The sequence below is a fragment of the Rhinopithecus roxellana genome, chromosome 15 (assembly GCF_007565055.1).
Source record: "Rhinopithecus roxellana isolate Shanxi Qingling chromosome 15, ASM756505v1, whole genome shotgun sequence".
Taxonomy (NCBI): Eukaryota; Metazoa; Chordata; class Mammalia; order Primates; family Cercopithecidae; genus Rhinopithecus; species Rhinopithecus roxellana.
The window spans coordinates 57359264-57377174 of NC_044563.1; the positions used below are offsets into that span (position 1 = coordinate 57359264).

At 39.1% G+C, this 17911-nt stretch overlaps 1 protein-coding gene across 1 annotated transcript in view; it reads right to left on the reverse strand.

Annotated features, from left to right (window-relative positions):
- Nucleotides 1-17911, reverse strand: part of RNF169 (ring finger protein 169) — a 96181-nt gene that overhangs the window by 16696 nt on the left and 61574 nt on the right. The window contains exon 4 of the mRNA XM_030917416.1: nucleotides 16818-16936. Coding sequence (XP_030773276.1) covers nucleotides 16818-16936 — 119 coding nt within the window. The remainder of the gene's footprint in view (nucleotides 1-16817; nucleotides 16937-17911) is intronic.

Here is a 17911-nt window from a genome sequence, read left to right on the forward strand (position 1 = left end):
AGGATTTTTGCATTGATGTTTATCAAGGATACTGGCCTGAAGTTTTCTTTTTTGTTGTATCTCTTCCAGGTTTTGGTATCAGGATGATGCAGGCCTTATAGAATGAGTTAGGGAGGAATCCCTCCTTTTCAATTTTTCGGAATAGTTGCTGTAGAAATGGCATCAACTCATTATCGTACCTGTGGTAGAATTCAGCTGTGAGTGCCTTGTCCTGGGCTCTTTTGGTTGGTAGGCTACTCTTTATTGCCTCAATTTCAAAACTCATTATTGGTCTATTGAGGGATTCAATTTCTTCCTGGTTCAGTCTTAAGAGGGTATATATATCCAGGAAGGTTTTTATTTTCATTCCTCTCAAAGTATTTTCTAATTTCTCTTGTGACTTCTTCTTTGGCCCACTGGTTTTAAAGAATGTGTTGTTTCATTTCCACATATTTGTTAATTTTCCAGTTTTCTTCCTATCAATTTCTAGTTTCATTCCATTGTGGTCAAATATATAGTTATTATTTCAACCCTTTAAAATATATTGAGACTTGTTTTATGGTCTAACATACAGTCTATATTGGAGAATGTTCCATGTGCACTTCAGAAGAATTCTTCTTGTTGAGTTGATCCTTTTATCATTATATAATGTATTTCCTTGTCTTTTGTAACAATTTTTAACCTGAAGTCTATATTGTCTGATATTAGTATGGCTACTCCAGCTCTCTTGTTTACTGTTTGCATGAAATATCTTTCCATCCTTTCACTATCAACCTATTTTTGTCTTTGGATCTAAGGTGTGTCTCAGCATATATCCGAATCATTTCTTTTTTAAATCCATTCTCCCAATCTCTTCCTCTTAATTGCAGAGTTTAATCAATTTACATTTAATGAAATTGCTGATGAAGGACTTCTGCTATTTGTTTTCTACGTCTTATACAGGCATTCCTTTCTTTTTTGTCCTTTGCTTTATTGCACATTGCTGATACTGCATTTTTTACAAACTGAAGATTCATGGCAACCCTGTATCAAGCAAGTCTATCACCATTTTTCCAACAGCATGAGCTCACTTCTTGTCTCTGTCACATTTTGGTAATTCTCACAATATTTCAAACTTTTTCATGATTATTATATCTGGTATAGTGATTTGTGATCTTTGCTATTTCCAGTATTCTGTTTGGCTTTCAACAGTCTGATTATAATGTGTCTTGGTATAGACGTCTTTATCCTACTTTGGAGTCACAGAACTTCTTGGATGTGTAGACTTATGTCTTTCATTAAATTTGGTTAGTGTTCGGTCATTATTACTTCAAATATTCTTTCTGCCCCTTTCTCATTCTGGGACTACCATTTTGTGTATATTGGTACACTTAATGGTGTCTCACAGATTTCTTAGGGTCTGTTCATTTTTCTTTATTCCTTTTTATTTCTGTTTCTCAGATTGGATAATCTGAATTGACCTATATTCATATTAGTTAATTATTCTACCTGTTCAAATCTGTTCTGTCACTGTACTTTTCAGGTCCAGAATTGCTATTTGATTCCTTTTTCATAATTTCTCTTTATTGATACTGTCTACTTAGGACATTGTTTTTCATGGTTTCCTTTAGTTCTTTGCCCATAGTTCCTTTAGATCTTGAGCATATGATTTAAAGGCCACATTAAAAATGTCAAATGTCTCAGCTTCCTTTGGGACATTTTCTATCGGTTTCTTTTTTCCTGTGTATGGGTCATTGTTTCCTGCTTCCTATGCCTTATATTTTTTGCATTTTGAATATTATAAGCTGGCAACTATGAAAATCAGATTCTCTCCCTACCCCTGGGTTTGTTGTTGCTGTCTTTTTTTTTTTTTTTTTACATTTCTTTTTTATTTATTTATTATTATTATTATTATTTAAGTTCTAGGGTACATGTGCATAATGTGCAGGTTTGTTACATATGTATACTTGTGCCATGTTGGTGTGCTGCACCCATCAACTCGTCATTTACATCAGGTATAACTCCCAATGCATTCCTTCCCCTCTCCCCCTTCCCCATGATAGGCCAAGGTGTGTGATGTTCCCCTTCCCGAGTCCAAGTGATCTCATTGTTCAGTTCCCACCTATGAGTGAGAACATGCGGTGTTTGGTTTTCTGTTCTTGTGATAGTTTGCTAAGAATGATGGTTTCCAGCTGCATCCATGTCCCTACAAAGGACGCAAACTCATCCTTTTTTATGGCTGCATAGTATTCCATGGTGTATATGTGCCACATTTTCTGAATCCAATCTGTCACAGATGGACATTTGGGTTGATTCCAAGTCTTTGCTATTGTGAATAGTGCCGCAATAAACATACGTGTGCGTGTGTCTTTATAGCAGCATGATTTATGATCCTTTGGGTATACACCCAGTATTGGGATGGCTGGATCATATGGTACATCTAGTTCTAGATCCTTGAGGAATCACCATACTGTTTTCCATAATGGTTGAACTAGTTTACAATCCCACCAACAGTGTAAAAGTGTTCCTATTTCTCCACATCCTCTCCAGCACCTATTGTTTCCTGACTTTTTAATGATTGCCATTCTAAGTGGTGTGAGATGGTATCTCATTGTGGTTTTGATTTGCATTTCTCTGATGGCGAGTGATGATGAGCATTTTTTCATGTGTCTGTTGGCTGTATGAATGTCTTCTTTTGAGAAATGTCTGTTCATATCCTTTGCCCACTTTTTGATGGGGTAGTTTGTTTTTTTCTTGTAAATGTGTTTGAGTTCTTTGTAGGTTCTGGATATTAGCCCTTTGTCAGATGAGTAGATTGCAAAAATTTTCTCCCATTCTGTAGGTTGCCTGTTCACTCTGATGGTAGTTTCTTTTGCTGTGCAGAAGCTCTTTAGTTTAATTAGATCCCATTTGTCAATTTTGGCTTTTGCTGCCGTTGCTTTTGGTGTTTTAGACATGAAGTCCTTGCCCATGCCTATGTCCTGAATGGTACTACCTAGGTTTTCTTCTAGGGTTTTTATGGTATTAGGTCTAACATTTAAGTCTCTAATCCATCTTGAATTAATTTTCGTATAAGGAGTAAGGAAAGGATCCAGTTTCAGCTTTCTACTTATGGCTAGCCAGTTTTCCCAGCACCATTTATTAAATAGGGAATCCTTTCCCCATTTCTTGTTTCTCTCAGGTTTGTCAAAGATCAGAAGGCTGTAGATGTGTGGTATTATTTCTGAGGACTCTGTTCTGTTCCATTGGTCTATATCTCTGTTTTGGTACCAGTACCATGCTGTTTTGGTTACTGTAGCCTTGTAGTATAGTTTGAAGTCAGGTAGCGTGACGCCTCCAGCTTTGTTCTTTTGACTTAGGATTGTCTTGGCAATGCAGGCTCTTTTTTGGTTCCATATGAACTTCAAAGCAGTTTTTTCCAATTCTGTGAAGAAACTCATTGGTAGCTTGATGGGGATGGCATTGAATCTATAAATAACCTTGGGCAGTATGGCCATTTTCACGATATTGATTCTTCCTATCCATGAGCATGGTATGTTTTTCCATTTGTTTGTGTCCTCTTTGATTTCACTGAGCAGTGGTTTGTAGTTCTCCTTGAAGAGGTCCTTTACATCCTTTGTAAGTTGGATTCCTAGGTATTTTATTCTCTTTGAAGCAATTGTGAATGGAAGTTCATTCATGATTTGGCTCTCTGTTTGTCTGTTACTGGTGTATAAGAATGCTTGTGATTTTTGCACATTAATTGTGTATCCTGAGACTTTGCTGAAGTTGCTTATCAGCTTAAGGAGATTTTGGGCTGAGACAATGGGGTTTTCTAAATATACAATCATGTCATCTACAAAGAGGGACAATTTGACTTCTTCTTTTCCTAACTGAATACGCTTTCTTTCTTTCTCTTGCCTGACTGCCCTAGCCAGAACTTCCAACACTATGTTGAATAGGAGTGGTGAGAGAGGGCATCCCTGTCTTGTGCCAGTTTTCAAAGGGAATTTTTCCAGTTTTTGCCCATTCAGTATGATATTGGCTGTGGGTTTGTCATAAATAGCTCTTATTATTTTGAGGTACGTTCCATCAATACCGAATTTATTGAGCGTTTTTAGCATGAAGGGCTGTTGAATTTTGTCAAAGGCCTTTTCTGCATCTATTGAGATAATCACGTGGTTCTTGTCTTTGGTTCTGTTTATATGCTGGATTACGTTTATTGATTTGCGAATGTTGAACCAGCCTTGCATCCCAGGGAGGAAGCCCACTTGATCATGGTGGATAAGCTTTTTGATGTGCTGCTGAATCTGGTTTGCCAGTATTTTATTGAGGATTTTTGCATCGATGTTCATCACGGATATTGGTCTAAAATTCTCTTTTTTTGTTGTGTCTCTGCCAGGCTTTGGTATCAGGATGATGTTGGCCTCATAAAATGAGTTAGGGAGGATTCCCTCTTTTTCTATTGATTGGAATAGTCTCAGAAGGAATGGTACCAGCTCCTCCTTGTACCTCTGGTAGAATTCAGCTGTGAATCCATCTGGTCCTGGACTTTTTTTCGTTGGTAGGCTATTAATTATTGCCTCAATTTCAGAGCCTGCTATTGGTCTATTCAGGGATTCAACTTCTTCCTGGTTTAGTCTTGGGAGAGTGTAAGTGTCCAGGAAATTATCCATTTCTTCTAGATTTTCTAGTTGATTTGCGTAGAGGTGTTTATAGTATTCTCTGATGGTAGTTTGTATTTCTGTGGGGACGGTGGTGATATCCCCTTTATCATTTTTTATTGCGTCTATTTGATTCTTCTGTCTTTTCTTCTTTATTAGTCTTGCTAGCGGTCTATCAATTTTGTTGATCTTTTCCAAAAACCAACTCCTGGATTCATTGATTTTTTTGGAGGGTTTTTTGTGTCTCTATCTCCTTCAGTTCTGCTCTGATCTTAGTTATTTCTTGCTTTCTGCTAGCTTTTGAATGTGTTTACTCTTGCTTCTCTAGTTCTTTTAATTGTGATGTTAGGGTGTCAATTTTAGATCTTTCCAGCTTTCTCTTGTGGGCATTTAGTGCTATAAATTTCCTTCTACACACTGCTTTAAATGTGTCCCAGAGATTCTGGTATGTTGTATCTTTGTTCTCATTGGTTTCAAAGAACATCTTTATTTCTGCCTTCATTTCGTTATGTACCCAGTAGTCATTCAGGAGCAGGTTGTTCAGTTTCCATGCAGTTGAGCGGTTTTGATTGAGTTTCTTAGTCCTGAGTTCTAGTTTGATTGCACTGTGGTCTGAGAGACAGTTTGTTATAATTTCTGTTCTTGTACATTTGCTGAGGAGTGCTTTACTTCCAATTATGTGGTCAATTTTGGAATAAGTGTGATGTGGTGCTGAGAAGAATGTATATTCTGTTGATTTGGGGTGGAGAGTTCTATAGATGTCTATTAGGTCTGCTTGCTGCAGAGATGAGTTCAATTCCTGGATATCCTTGTTAACTTTCTGTCTCGTTGATCTGTCTAATGTTGACAGTGGGGTGTTGAAGTCTCCCATTATTATTGTATGGGAGTCTAAGTCTCTTTGTAAGTCTCTAAGGACTTGCTTTATGAATCTGGGTGCTCCTGTATTGGGTGCATATATATTTAGGATAGCTAGCTCTTCCTGTTGAATTGATCCCTTTACCATTATGTAATGGCCTTCTTTGTCTCTTTTGATCGTTGATGGTTTAAAGTCTGTTTTATCAGAGACTAGGATTGCAACCCCTGCTTTTTTTTGTTCTCCATTTGCTTGGTAATCTTCCTCCATCCCTTTATTTTGAGCCTATGTATGTCTCTGCATGTGAGATGGGTCTCCTGAATACAGCAGACTGATGGGTCTTGACTCTTTATCCAGTTTGCCAGTCTGTGTCTTTTAATTGGAGCATTTAGTCCATTTACATTTAAGGTTAATATCGTTATGTGTGAACTTGATCCTGCCATTACGATATTAACTGGTCATTTTGCTCGTTAGTTGATGCAGTTTCTTCCTAGCCTCGATGGTCTTTACATTTTGGCATGTTTTTGCAATGGCTGGTACCGGTTGTTCCTTTCCATGTTTAGTGCTTCCTTCAGGAGCTCTTAGATAGGGCAGGCCTGGTGGTGACAAAATCTCTAAGCATTTGCTTATCTGTAAAGGATTTTATTTCTCCTTCACTTATGAAACTTAGTTTGGCTGGATATGAAATTCTGGGTTTAAAATTATTTTCTTTAAGAATGTTGAATATTGGCCCCCACTCTCTTCTAGCTTGTAGAATTTCTGCCGAGAGATCTGCTGTTAGTCTGATGGGCTTCCCTTTGTGGGTAACCCGACCTTTCTCTCTGGCTGCCCTTAAGATTTTTTCCTTCATTTCAACTTTGGTGAATCTGGCAATTATGTGTCTTGGAGTTGTTCTTCTCGAGGAGTATCTTTGTGGCGTTCTCTGTATTTCCTGAATTTGAATGTTGGCCTGCCCTACTAGGTTGGGGAAGTTCTCCTGGATGATATCCTGAAGAGTGTTTTCCAACTTGGTTCCATTTTCCCCCTCACTTTCAGGCACCCCAATCAGACGTAGATTTGGTCTTTTTACATAATCCCATACTTCTTGCAGGCTTTGTTCATTTCTTTTTCTTCTTTTTTCTTTTGGTTTCTCTTCTCACTTCATTTCACTCATTTGATCCTCAATCGCTGATACTCTTTCTTCCAGTTGATCGAGTCGGTTACTGAAGCTTGTGCATTTGTTACGTATTTCTTGTGTCATGGTTTTCATCTGTGTCATTTCGTTTATGACCTTCTCTGCATTAATTATTCTAGCTATCAATTCTTCCACTCTTTTTTCAAGATTTTTAGTTTCTTTGCACTGGGTACGTAATTCCTCCTTTAGCTCTGAGAAGTTTGATGGACTGAAGCCTTCTTCTCTCATCTCGTCAAAGTCATTCTCCGTCCAGCTTTGATCCATTGCTGGCGATGAGCTGCGCTCCTTTGCAGGGGTAGATGCGCTCTTATTTTTTGAATTTCCAGCTTTTCTGCCCTGCTTTTTTCCCATCTTTGTGGTTTTATCTGCCTCTGGTCTTTGATGATGGTGATGTACTGATGGGGTTTTGGTATAGGTGTCCTTCCTGTTTGATAGTTTTCCTTCGGCCGGGCGTGGTGGCTCAAGCCTGTAATCCCAGCACTTTGGGAGGCCAAAATGGGCAGATCATGAGGTCAGAAGATTGAGACCATCCTGGCTAACAGGGTGAAACCCCGTCTCTACTAAAAAATACAAAAAACTAGCCGGGCAAGGTGGTGGGCGCCTGTAGTCCCAGCTACTCGGGAGGCTGAGGCAGGAGAATGGCGTAAACCCAGGAGGCAGAGCTTGCAGTGAGCTGAGATCGCGCCACTGCTCTCCAGCCTGGGCGACAGAGCGAGACTCCGTCTCAAAAAATAAAATAAAATAAAAATAAAAGATAGTTTTCCTTCTAACAGTCAGGACCCTCAGCTGTAGGTCTCTTGGAGATTGCTTGAGATCCACTCCAGACCCTGTTTGCCTGGGTATCAGCAGCAGAGGCTGCAGAAGATAGAATACTGCTGAACAGGAAGTGTACCTGTCTGATTCTTACTTTAGAAACTTCCTCTCAGGGGTGTACTGCACCGTGTGAGGTGTGGGGTGTCAGTCTGCCTCTCGTGGGGGACGTCTGCCAGTTAGGCTACTCAGGGGTCAGGGACCCACTTGAGCAGGCAGTCTGTCCGTTCTCAGATCTCAACCTCTGTGTTGGAAGATCCACTGCTCTCTTCAAAGCTGTCAGACAGAGTTGTTTGCGTCTGCAGAGGTTTCTGCTGCTTTTGTTGTTGTTGTTGTTGTTTAGCTGTGCCCTGTCCCCAGAGGTGGAGTCTACAGAGACAGGCAGGCTTCCTTGAGCTGCTGTGAGCTCCACCCAGTTCGAGCTTCCTAGCGGCTTTGTTTACCTACTTAAGCCTCAGCAATGGCGGGCACCCCTCCCCCAGCCTCGCTGCTGCCTTGAGGTTAGATCGCAGAGTGCTGTGCTAGCAATGAGGGAGGCTCCATGGCCGTGGGACCCTCCTGGCCAGGTGTGGGATATAATCTCCTGGTGTGCCTGTTTGCTTAAAGCGCAGTATTGGGGTGGGAGTTACCCGATTTTTCAGGTGTTGTGTGTCTCAGTTCCCCTGGCTAGGAAAAGGGATTCCCTTCCCCCTTGCGCTTCCCAGGTGAGGCAATGCCTCGCCCTGCTTCAGCTCTTGCTGGTCGGGCTACAGCAGCTGACCAGCACTGATTGTCTGGCACTCCCTAGTGAGATGAACCCCAGTACCTCAGTTGAAAATGCAGAAATCACCAGTCTTCTGTGTCGCTCGCGCTGGGAGTTGGAGACTGGAGCTGTTCCTATTCGGCCATCTTGCTCTGCCCCCCTCGTTGCTGTCTGTTACAGCTGTTATTTGTTCAGTGACTTTTTTGAACTGATTTTATAAAGTCTATTTTTTGTCATATGTGGCCAATGAATTCTCTGTTCTGTTAGCTTAGTGGTCAGTTAGTGATCTGACAGAGTTCCTTAGATGCCAAGATTCTGGTGTTCTTTTCTTTTCTTTCTTTCTTTCCTTTCTTTTTTTTTTTTTTTTCCTGAGACAGGGTCTTACTCTGTTGCCTAGGCTGGAGTGCAATTAAGTGATTATGGCTAACTGAAGCCCCTATCTCCTGTTCTCAAGAGGTCCTCCCACCTCAGCCTCCTGAGTAGCTGGAACTACAGGCATGTATCACTATGCTTGGCTGATTTTTAAAATTTTTAGTAGGGACAAGGTCTCACTATGTTGCCCACGCTGGTCTCAAACTCCTAGGCTCAAGCAGTCCTCCCACCTCAGCCTCCCAAAGTGCTAGGATTACAGGCATGAGTCACCACACTCGGCCACGTGTGTTTTTTCTAGATTGAGACACTGCTTATTTGCTATAAACTTTTGATTAGTTTCCAGAGTTCCGATAAAGTTGGTGTTGGCTGTTTTTGTCAATTATTACTGCTTTTATGGAAGGCTTTTGGAGTTCCCTGATCTGCCAAGTTTGCTCATGTCACCAGGCAAAGTATCTTTTAAGAAACAGTGAGATATATTTAAATTATAAAGCAAGAAAGGTGTTTTATTACCATGGCACTACTCAAAAGATCAAGCAGTACTTCTAGCAACATGCAGTATAAATCTGGACACTAACAGTCACTAAAATCATGAATGTAAAAATATTATATAAAACATAAACATAATACACAGATAATATTATTATTGTTGTTGTTATTGTAACATTTGGTCAGGGGAAGAATCTTCAAAATGCTGGTACAGAATAAATAGTCAAGAGCAATAAACTTGATGTTCTTATGATTAAAGTGCCCAAACAATAATCTCACTAAAAAAAAAAATGGAAGCAGTAACTACTCCTTCCTCTTTTGTACGGAGTCCATTTCTGTATCCCTAAACTCTAACATAGTGCCTGGCATATAGTGGATATATTGAAGAAATTTCTTATAAATACATAAAAATATGTGCAGAAATAACCTCTTTCTATCCCTTAAGGAAAAGAAAGAAAACGTCAACATTTATTAGAAACCCATTATCTGTCAGGCACTGTGCTAAGTGTTTGAAATATATTGTATCTCATTTAATCCAGAGACTCTATGACATAGCTATCATCATCCCCAATTCATGGAGAGAGAAATGAGAGAAGTGATCTTTCCAAGGTCACACAGCTGAAGTGAATTATTTAAACCTATAGTATCTCTATAATTCTAAGGTCTGTGCTGTTTGCACCACAGCATACTGATCTAACTTACTCTACTCTGCCACAGAACAGACTCAAAACATCTAGGGAAGCTCTGTCTATCTGAACACATAAAGAAGGGATAAACTAGAGAAAGCAGCACTGTCTGAAAAGCAACTTGCTTAAAATTTCCACTGCCAAGAGACCAGATGGTTTCTGGGATATCTAGTTAGGCTAAAAATACCTGCACCCACAACGAGTTTGATTTACAAACAAAGAAAAGCAGGGGTAGCCAGTATAAATATACAGCTGGAAAACTAGAAGATTTAAGTACTTAAAAACACTGCTTAAAGGGTTTCAAATGGCCATATAAGATATAAAACGTTAGATAGCTTATGCTCTCAATTGCTTGCTCATTACTCTGTCTGTCTCTTACATACCTACACTATACTTGTTTCTTAAGGATACCTTCAGGTCTGACAGAGCTGAGTCGCACCAACTGGCCTAAAAGACCCTTCCTACCCTCTCCATCCTGTCACACACACACACATCTCTCTCTCACCCACCTACCCACCCACTCACTCACTCACACACACCCTGAAGTGAAACCCAGAAGCTTCTTTAGACCTTGGTGCAGCTGCTATCTACCCAGAAGTAGGTAATATTTTGTTACACTCTGGGTTATCTGCCTTGTCTACACTAGTATTCTTTTTATTTTTTTAGGTGTACATTGTAATGGTTTTTAGTATATTCAGTTATTTAACCATCACCACAATTAATTTTAGAACATTTCTGTCACCTCAAAAAGTTCCCCATACCCTTTAGCTATCACTCTCAAACCCCACTTCCTCCAGCCCTACTACTCATGTATTTTATGTCTCTATGTATTTGCCTATTCTGGACTCACGCTTGTATTCTTTTACTGATGGATAGGAACACTTGTTTCCATAGCTGTATTCCAAAAGGCCTAACATAATGCAGAAGGATTTGAGTTCTCTTAAATGAGAAATAACCGGACAGATTCTCACTTTCCTCTGTAGCAACCATGTATCTTTTTGGAACAATGGAGGGTATAAATTATTTTTTTAAAAAATGGAAGGAGAGCAGCCGTCTGTTGCAAAGGTAGATAATTTCAAAACACATATTTAAGTGCAGGGCCTTTTGTCATAGAGCTCTGATAATGGTCTGACAGAAAGAACATAGATTTGGAGTAAAAAGAGAACTGGGTTCCAATTCCATCTCTGTACTCTACTGAGTTGAGAGGTTCTTGGGTGAGTCACTTAACCTCTTTGAATTGCAGCTTCCTTTGCTGTAAAACAGTGACATTACACATTTTGCAGGATGAATGTGAGAATTAAATCACATGAGGTATGCTAGGAACTCAACATGGCAGAGAGCCCAAGGAAGCACTGAGAAAGGGCTAGCTCCTGACACTACCCCTCACCAAACTTCCAGGCCTTTCTGAAGACTATGAGAATATTTCTGTTCTAAAATGGCAGAGATATTACTGACACCTCTAAAACCTGCCATTCTCCTTAAGCTCCATGTTGCTTCTCCTTAAGCTATCTTCCTTTTCCGGCCATATTCCATTACTTTTAATAAGATTTGTCCTCTTAATAAGCAGGTTGGTAAACACTTGACTTGTTCCAATTCCTTTCTCTCTCCTCCAACACACACACACACACACCCCAGGCCACCAAGCCTTGCCATTTCAACTCACTGCTTCATCTTCTCATAATCTCCTCTCCCTCAAGCCACTATTTGACTATTCCCCACACTCAATTTAAGTTTGATCTTTATTGTTACAACTTCCTAATGGCCCCCTCCCCCTTTCTTTTCATGCCCTGGCCTCATTTCCTCCATAACTCAAAACTCTGGTTTAAGCCACCTCTAGACAGTTCCATTTTAGAGGAAGAATCTTAAGAAATCACAGAGTAAATCCCCCTGCTCTAGCTTGTAGATAAGGCATAACACTCTGCATTTTACATAGATGAGACTGAAGGAGAGCCAACTGATTTTACTCAAGGTCACACTGCTACTTCTTCCCTAAAACTCCACCCCTTAGTTCTCTGAATCTGCTTAGTTTCCTCAATCCTGAAGCTAGTATTCCAATATCACATCACTTACACATTTCTGTTACCTGAATGCTTCTGTATTTCATTTGTGAATTTTAAGGAAAGGTACCTATTTCCCAGAGGGTCTTCAGATTTCAATTCACTCTAACACTGGCTGGACATGTGTTTAGTATCTCTGAGTCTGTCAGTAAGTCTGTCTATATCTCTCCTTATACATACACTGTATAGAAAGCACAGCCACTTTAAGTCCCTTGATGTGCCACACTCTGAGCCACCAGAGATTCAGGCTTAAAAGTATCTGGAGTTTAGAAAACAAAATGATGTAGCTATGGTTAATTTCTACTAAGTAGAACACCGATCTTTCTTTTATAGCATCTATAAAAAGTATCAATATAAGCTATTGCTAAAGCATTCGAAGACTAAAAAGCAACTTCATAGCACATAAAAATTTTATCAATGTGGTCACTAGACTTCCCCCTAAATCCCATATTAATCCTATGGAATCTAATCTAAAAAACAGCCATTAGCCAATCTAAGCTCCTAGAACCCTCCTAGAGGCCCTCTGCTGCAAGTTTGACAATCAGTTCTCACAAAGCCCCAATTTAACCTACCAACAGGCACAAGGCCTATCTTATTCAAACGTTCCACAAATATTTACTGAGCCCTTACTATGTGCCTTACTATAATACTTAGGCACTGTATTAAGTATTATAATGATGAACAAGATGCTATGCCTGCCTTTGATGAGTTTAAAGTCTAGAGAAGAAGATGAACAGAGGCAGCATGAGGATCAAGGTATGGAGTACAGCAGAAAGAGCAGTAAACTCAGAGCCAAGAAGCGTCAGTTCTAACTCAGTTTCCTCCTGTTTTAGCAGTCTAAGATTTGGCAAGCCATGTTCTCTCTCTGGGCTGGGCTTTAGTCTTCCATTTAGAAAACAAATGGACTGAGTAAGATGATATTTAAGGTCCTTTTCAGCTATAAGAGTCCATGTTCCAAAAGAAGATAAAAATTGCAGCAGCAGCAGCAGCAGCAGCAGCAGCAGCAGCAATATTCACTGAAGACTTAGTATGTGCCAGAAATCTTGCTAGGAACCATTTACTTAAGATTTCATTTTTGTACGAAATGGCATTACCTGCATTACTATATCACTTAAAAAGAAAAAAAACTGGAAAGAAGACTGGTTTGATTATGTTTCTTTGTATGGTTATACTCTAGTTACAAGAAGAATCTGAAGTGATTTACAGTAAAAATACATAAAGACTAAGCCTTAAGACAAATAAAGACCACATTAAGTAATACATGTAAGAAGGGTACAGCAAAAATTATTTTTTTAAAAAATTAACAGGCCATGTCAGAAAGCCATGGTGACTGAATTGAAAATCCTGTCCTAAACCTAACTTGCCTGACAGCCAAAGCAAAGAGGAAAATGCAACTAGACATGGAGCTCTCTTAAAGGAAAAGAAGACACTAGCTCAAAAAAAGAAATCTTTTTCGTGCTGCACTATAAGATGAATTGCAACCATGTGTTTAGTTCGTTTCTCTTGGGGAAGAGGAAATGAGAAATGAAGGGAAATAAGTTTTTAAAAATAATTAAACCAGTTTTCAGATACTTAAATATTTAACTTTACAATGATATATCCTTCTTATGGTTCAAACTAATTTTTTTCAATTAACATATATTTTGTGATTAACCTAACAATAATCTTGGATAAACTATTATTCTATCTGCCTATTTGGAAAAAGTTTCATTTTCAAAGGGATGTAGAACTTCATTAATATGGCTGCAAAACCCTCTTTACTATGATTTTTTTCAAATGAAAGCAAACTGACCAACTGGCAAGACTTACAGAATCTATTGATGCATTCCTTCCAAAATAATCACCTCATCAGTCATGCCTATTCACCCTTACCTCCATGCTTTCGTGCTTAAGAAAGAAAAGTTTATAAAGTAAACAGGAAAAACAAATGGCAGATTCATTTGATTCAAATACAGGTATAAAACCTTTAAAAGTTTTTACACAGTCTTCTCTTTAGGAGAAGAATTTGCAGGAAAAAAAACCTATTGTTGTTGCTTTAACAGAAAAAAAATGCATTTGAAATATCCAAAAACTCTAAATGATGCTAAATTTTTAACTGTGGTAAAAGATAAATTTATAATTTTAACCATTTTTAAGTGTACAGTTACACTGTTGTACAACCATCACTACGCTAATTCTTTTTGAATATGTCCATATGCTACATTCTCATTGTCAGCACTAATAACTCCGTATTGTTTTCCTAAATATAATTTGGAACTAAAACTTACTGTTTTCTTATCTAAGGAAACGGCATGTTCTAAGTAAAAGATGCAATTCACAGTATTACTATAACTGATTTTGCAAACTAAGGTTTCCATGACATCAGCAAACTATTTCCTAAAAAGAAACCCTAATAAACTAAATTCGATGGTCTTGATAACTATACTAATAATTAAACCTCAGTTGTTAGGCAGAAAGTGAGCCCTGAAACCCAGAAATGTGTAATACTGATTATAGGCATTTCTTAATAGCAAAATCTTAAGTGAATATTTTCCAATAAATTAGTTCCATTGTGGCTCAATGGAACAGGGTAAGGACAAGGATGGGCTGGAAGAGGAAAAGAAGATATATAAGAGATGTTCCAGAACCACTTATAATCAAAAGCACACTCCTCCATATAGGCTTTGCAGTTTTGTCCATTAGAAAAGAATATTTAAAGTTCTATGGTAGGCATCTCTAAGCAATGAAATATTAACCTGCTACCCCCTTTAAAAGAATGAATTACAAAGGTATAAGAGACTGGAATTAGTGATAAGCAATTTATCCATTCAATACCTACTCCAACTAACTGGGGCAACTGTCCCTTGGTATAATATTTGGATTTTAATATACATTTCTTTTTTTCTAACTTGTTTTAAATTATGAGATATTAATTAATTACAGATTTCATAAAACAATAATTACTGGCTTCAGGGAGTATTTATTGTCACTCGATGGGAATGAAAAATTTGATCTTTTTCTCTTTGCAGTAGATCCCTCTTATAATCATTAAAATATGTATCCTATGAATTGGGGGAAAATACACACACACAACCAGGAGCTGAAAATTCTTAGTCAAGCAATCTTGACTTTTTTTAACTTTAGAAGGCATCTATAGTTCAAGTTCATACAATGCAAGAGTCCCATCTTCATCATAAATAGAAAGGACACTGGCTTACTTACTGGGTCCTGTTTACATCAAGCAAGCCTAAGTGGCTATGCTACAATGGCCATTCAACAAATGTCAAATGAGTCAACAAATATTATGGGAGGTACTTTACTGGGAAAAGAGCTGCCATCACCTAGTGAAGGGGAGGCATTTAAGCGAAAGGGAGATTCAGTGAATTTTATTCTCAGAAATAACAGAGGAAAATGAGACTACTCACAAATAACATATACAAAAAAGATTCAAAAATTAAAACTACATAAAGGATCATAATAGTAAGCATTTTTTAATATTTTTAAACTTTTGTAGCTTCTTTCTGTCATATTTATGAATAACTAGCAGTAAAAGTCTTATGACAGAAAGGGTCTATCTAGGTGTCTATCTAGGCTCACGCCTATAATCTCAGCACTTTGGGAGGCTGAGACGGGCGAATCTCTTGAGCCCAGGAGTTCCAGACCAGCCTGGGGAACATGGCAAAATCCCATCTCTACACAAAATATAGGGGAAAAAAAATTAGCTGGGCATGACAGTACACGCCTGCAGTCCCAGCTACTCAGGAGGCTCAGATGAGAAGATTGCCTGAACCCAGGAGGGCGAGGCTGCAGTGAGCTGTGATCACACCACTGCACCCCAGTTTCGGCAACAGAGAGCTCCTGTCTCAAAACAAAAACAAACAAACAAACAAAAAACCCAAAAAAAGAAAGGGTCTGGGTGTGTATTCACAGGAGCAGCAAAAGAGAGATCTACTAAATAATACTGGTGGAAAGAAAGAGTTGAACCCTAGAGATAAGGGTGAGCAATACCAGCTTTAAACAAAACAGAAAATGAACTGGGGTGAAGATTGTGTCTTTGGCTAGACACAGTGGCTCACACCTATAATCCCAGCGCTTTGGAAGGCTGAAGCATGAGGACTGCTTGAGCCCAGGAGTTCAAGACCAGCCTGGGTAACACAAGGAGACCTCGTCTCTACAAAAAAAAATTTTTTTTAATTAGCCAGACATGGTGGCACACACCTATGGTCTTAGCTATTTGGGAGGCTGAGATGGGAGGATCGTTTGAGCTCAGGAGATTGAGGCTACAGTGAACCATGATTACCCAATTATACTCCAGCCTGGACAAAAGAGTGAGATACTGTCTCAAAAAAAAAAAAAAAAAAGATTGTATCTTTACATCTGTTTATTAAAACAGAGCCCAGCATGTAGCAGCTGTTCACAAAATGTCTGTTGAATGAATGTATCCATGAGTCCTTCCTTCTTTCCTCCATTTCTTTTTCGCTTCCCTTCCTTCCTCCCTTCTATCTATTCATCTTTCTTTTCCTCCACCTAGCCCTTCATTATCCTTCTAGCACCCATCATCTATCCAATTCCTTCTTCCTTTCCTTCCCAGGGCCTACCAAGTCTAAAGGATCAAGAGATTCCTTGACAAAGGTCTTAAAAACTTTTCAGTTTGCCCTCTTATAACCTATAAAGATATATTTTAGGTTTAGTCACTGAAAAGAAAATCAGTTCTGCCCTCACTTCCTACTAAGTCCAGAGGGAGAGTCCGTGCATATTGTCAGACTGAAGAAGACTTTGTTGTTTCCTCCCAAGATAAAAGGGTCATACTTTGCAGCACAGCAATTAGCACAATCCTATCCTGAGGATGTCAGAAAAGGGGTAAATGTTACTTTTCCTGAAAAGTTCAGGTCAGCCCTTTTTCCCTAGTCCATATTTGAAAACCAATTCCCACCTCTTTTCTCCCCTTCCACCTCCTCACCAAAGTAGCCACAACAAATACCTTTGCTCCCCCAGTCCCTTTTATCTCATACCCCAAAACCAAAGAATGCTGACTGAATTCAGCATCAGTCTCTTACCCTGCCAGGAAAGCTAAGGAGTAGGAGTTGTTCTTGGAAACAAATGCTGAGCGATGTGTCTGTGTCATCTGGCCTCGAGAAGGTTCTTCATTCTCTGAATCTGAGAGACGTGCAGGACACTGGCAGGGAGACAAGGGAGACAACACTGTCCATTTGGAGTTCCCAAGGCATCTAGTCTAGCTATAGGTTCAAATCTCTTTCTCTATGTCACTTCTCTGTGAGCTCCAACCTGTGTTTCCAACTGCTTCCTGGAGATACCAATCTCAAATGTGGTTCAAATTCAATATATCCAAAATCAAACTCACTATATTTCTCTTCTGTAAGCCCCATAACCAACCCATCTAGAAAACTAAATGCCACCTATTTCTGTCCCTTACTTCTAATTCATAGTAACATTTGGACAGCAGCTTTAGGTACTCCAATACTTCTAAATATTTTATTTCATTTACTGTTTATGTCACTCCCATTAAAAGCAGGGTGATTATCTGTCTTTTACAGATAGCAAACTGAGGCTCAGAGTAGTTAATTTTCCTGGAATTACAGGGTTAATACATGGATAAAAGTGGTTCTTAAATTAAGAGCATTAGTCTCCAAGCTATTTCCACTCTAATCTATTCTACTTCTAGAATGTCTCTCAGATCCAACTCTTCCCATTTATATTCATGGTCATTGCCTTACCTTAGATTCTCATCATCTTTTGCCTGGACTATTCCAACAGTCTACTTACTGGTCTCATTCTCTTCAGGCTTTCTTCTCTCTAATACCCTCCACACCACCAAGAATTATCTTTCCAGCAATCACTCCCCTGCTTAACTGCTGGTGACTTCAGGATAAAGTCTAAATGCCTCAGCCTAATACCACAACCTTCACAAACTAGACCTAACCTTCTTTCACAGCTTTTCCCCCACCAGTTCCCACACATGGAACTCCCTGAGCTCTAGCACAACCAAACTATTTTTACTCTCCACATGTACCACAGTCTTTCAAAACCTCTATCTACCCTTTGGATATGCTACACCCTTTGCCTAAAATTCCATCTGCGCTCTCTGCCTATAAAGTACTCATTGGCCTTTCAGAGTCATCTAAAATATCAC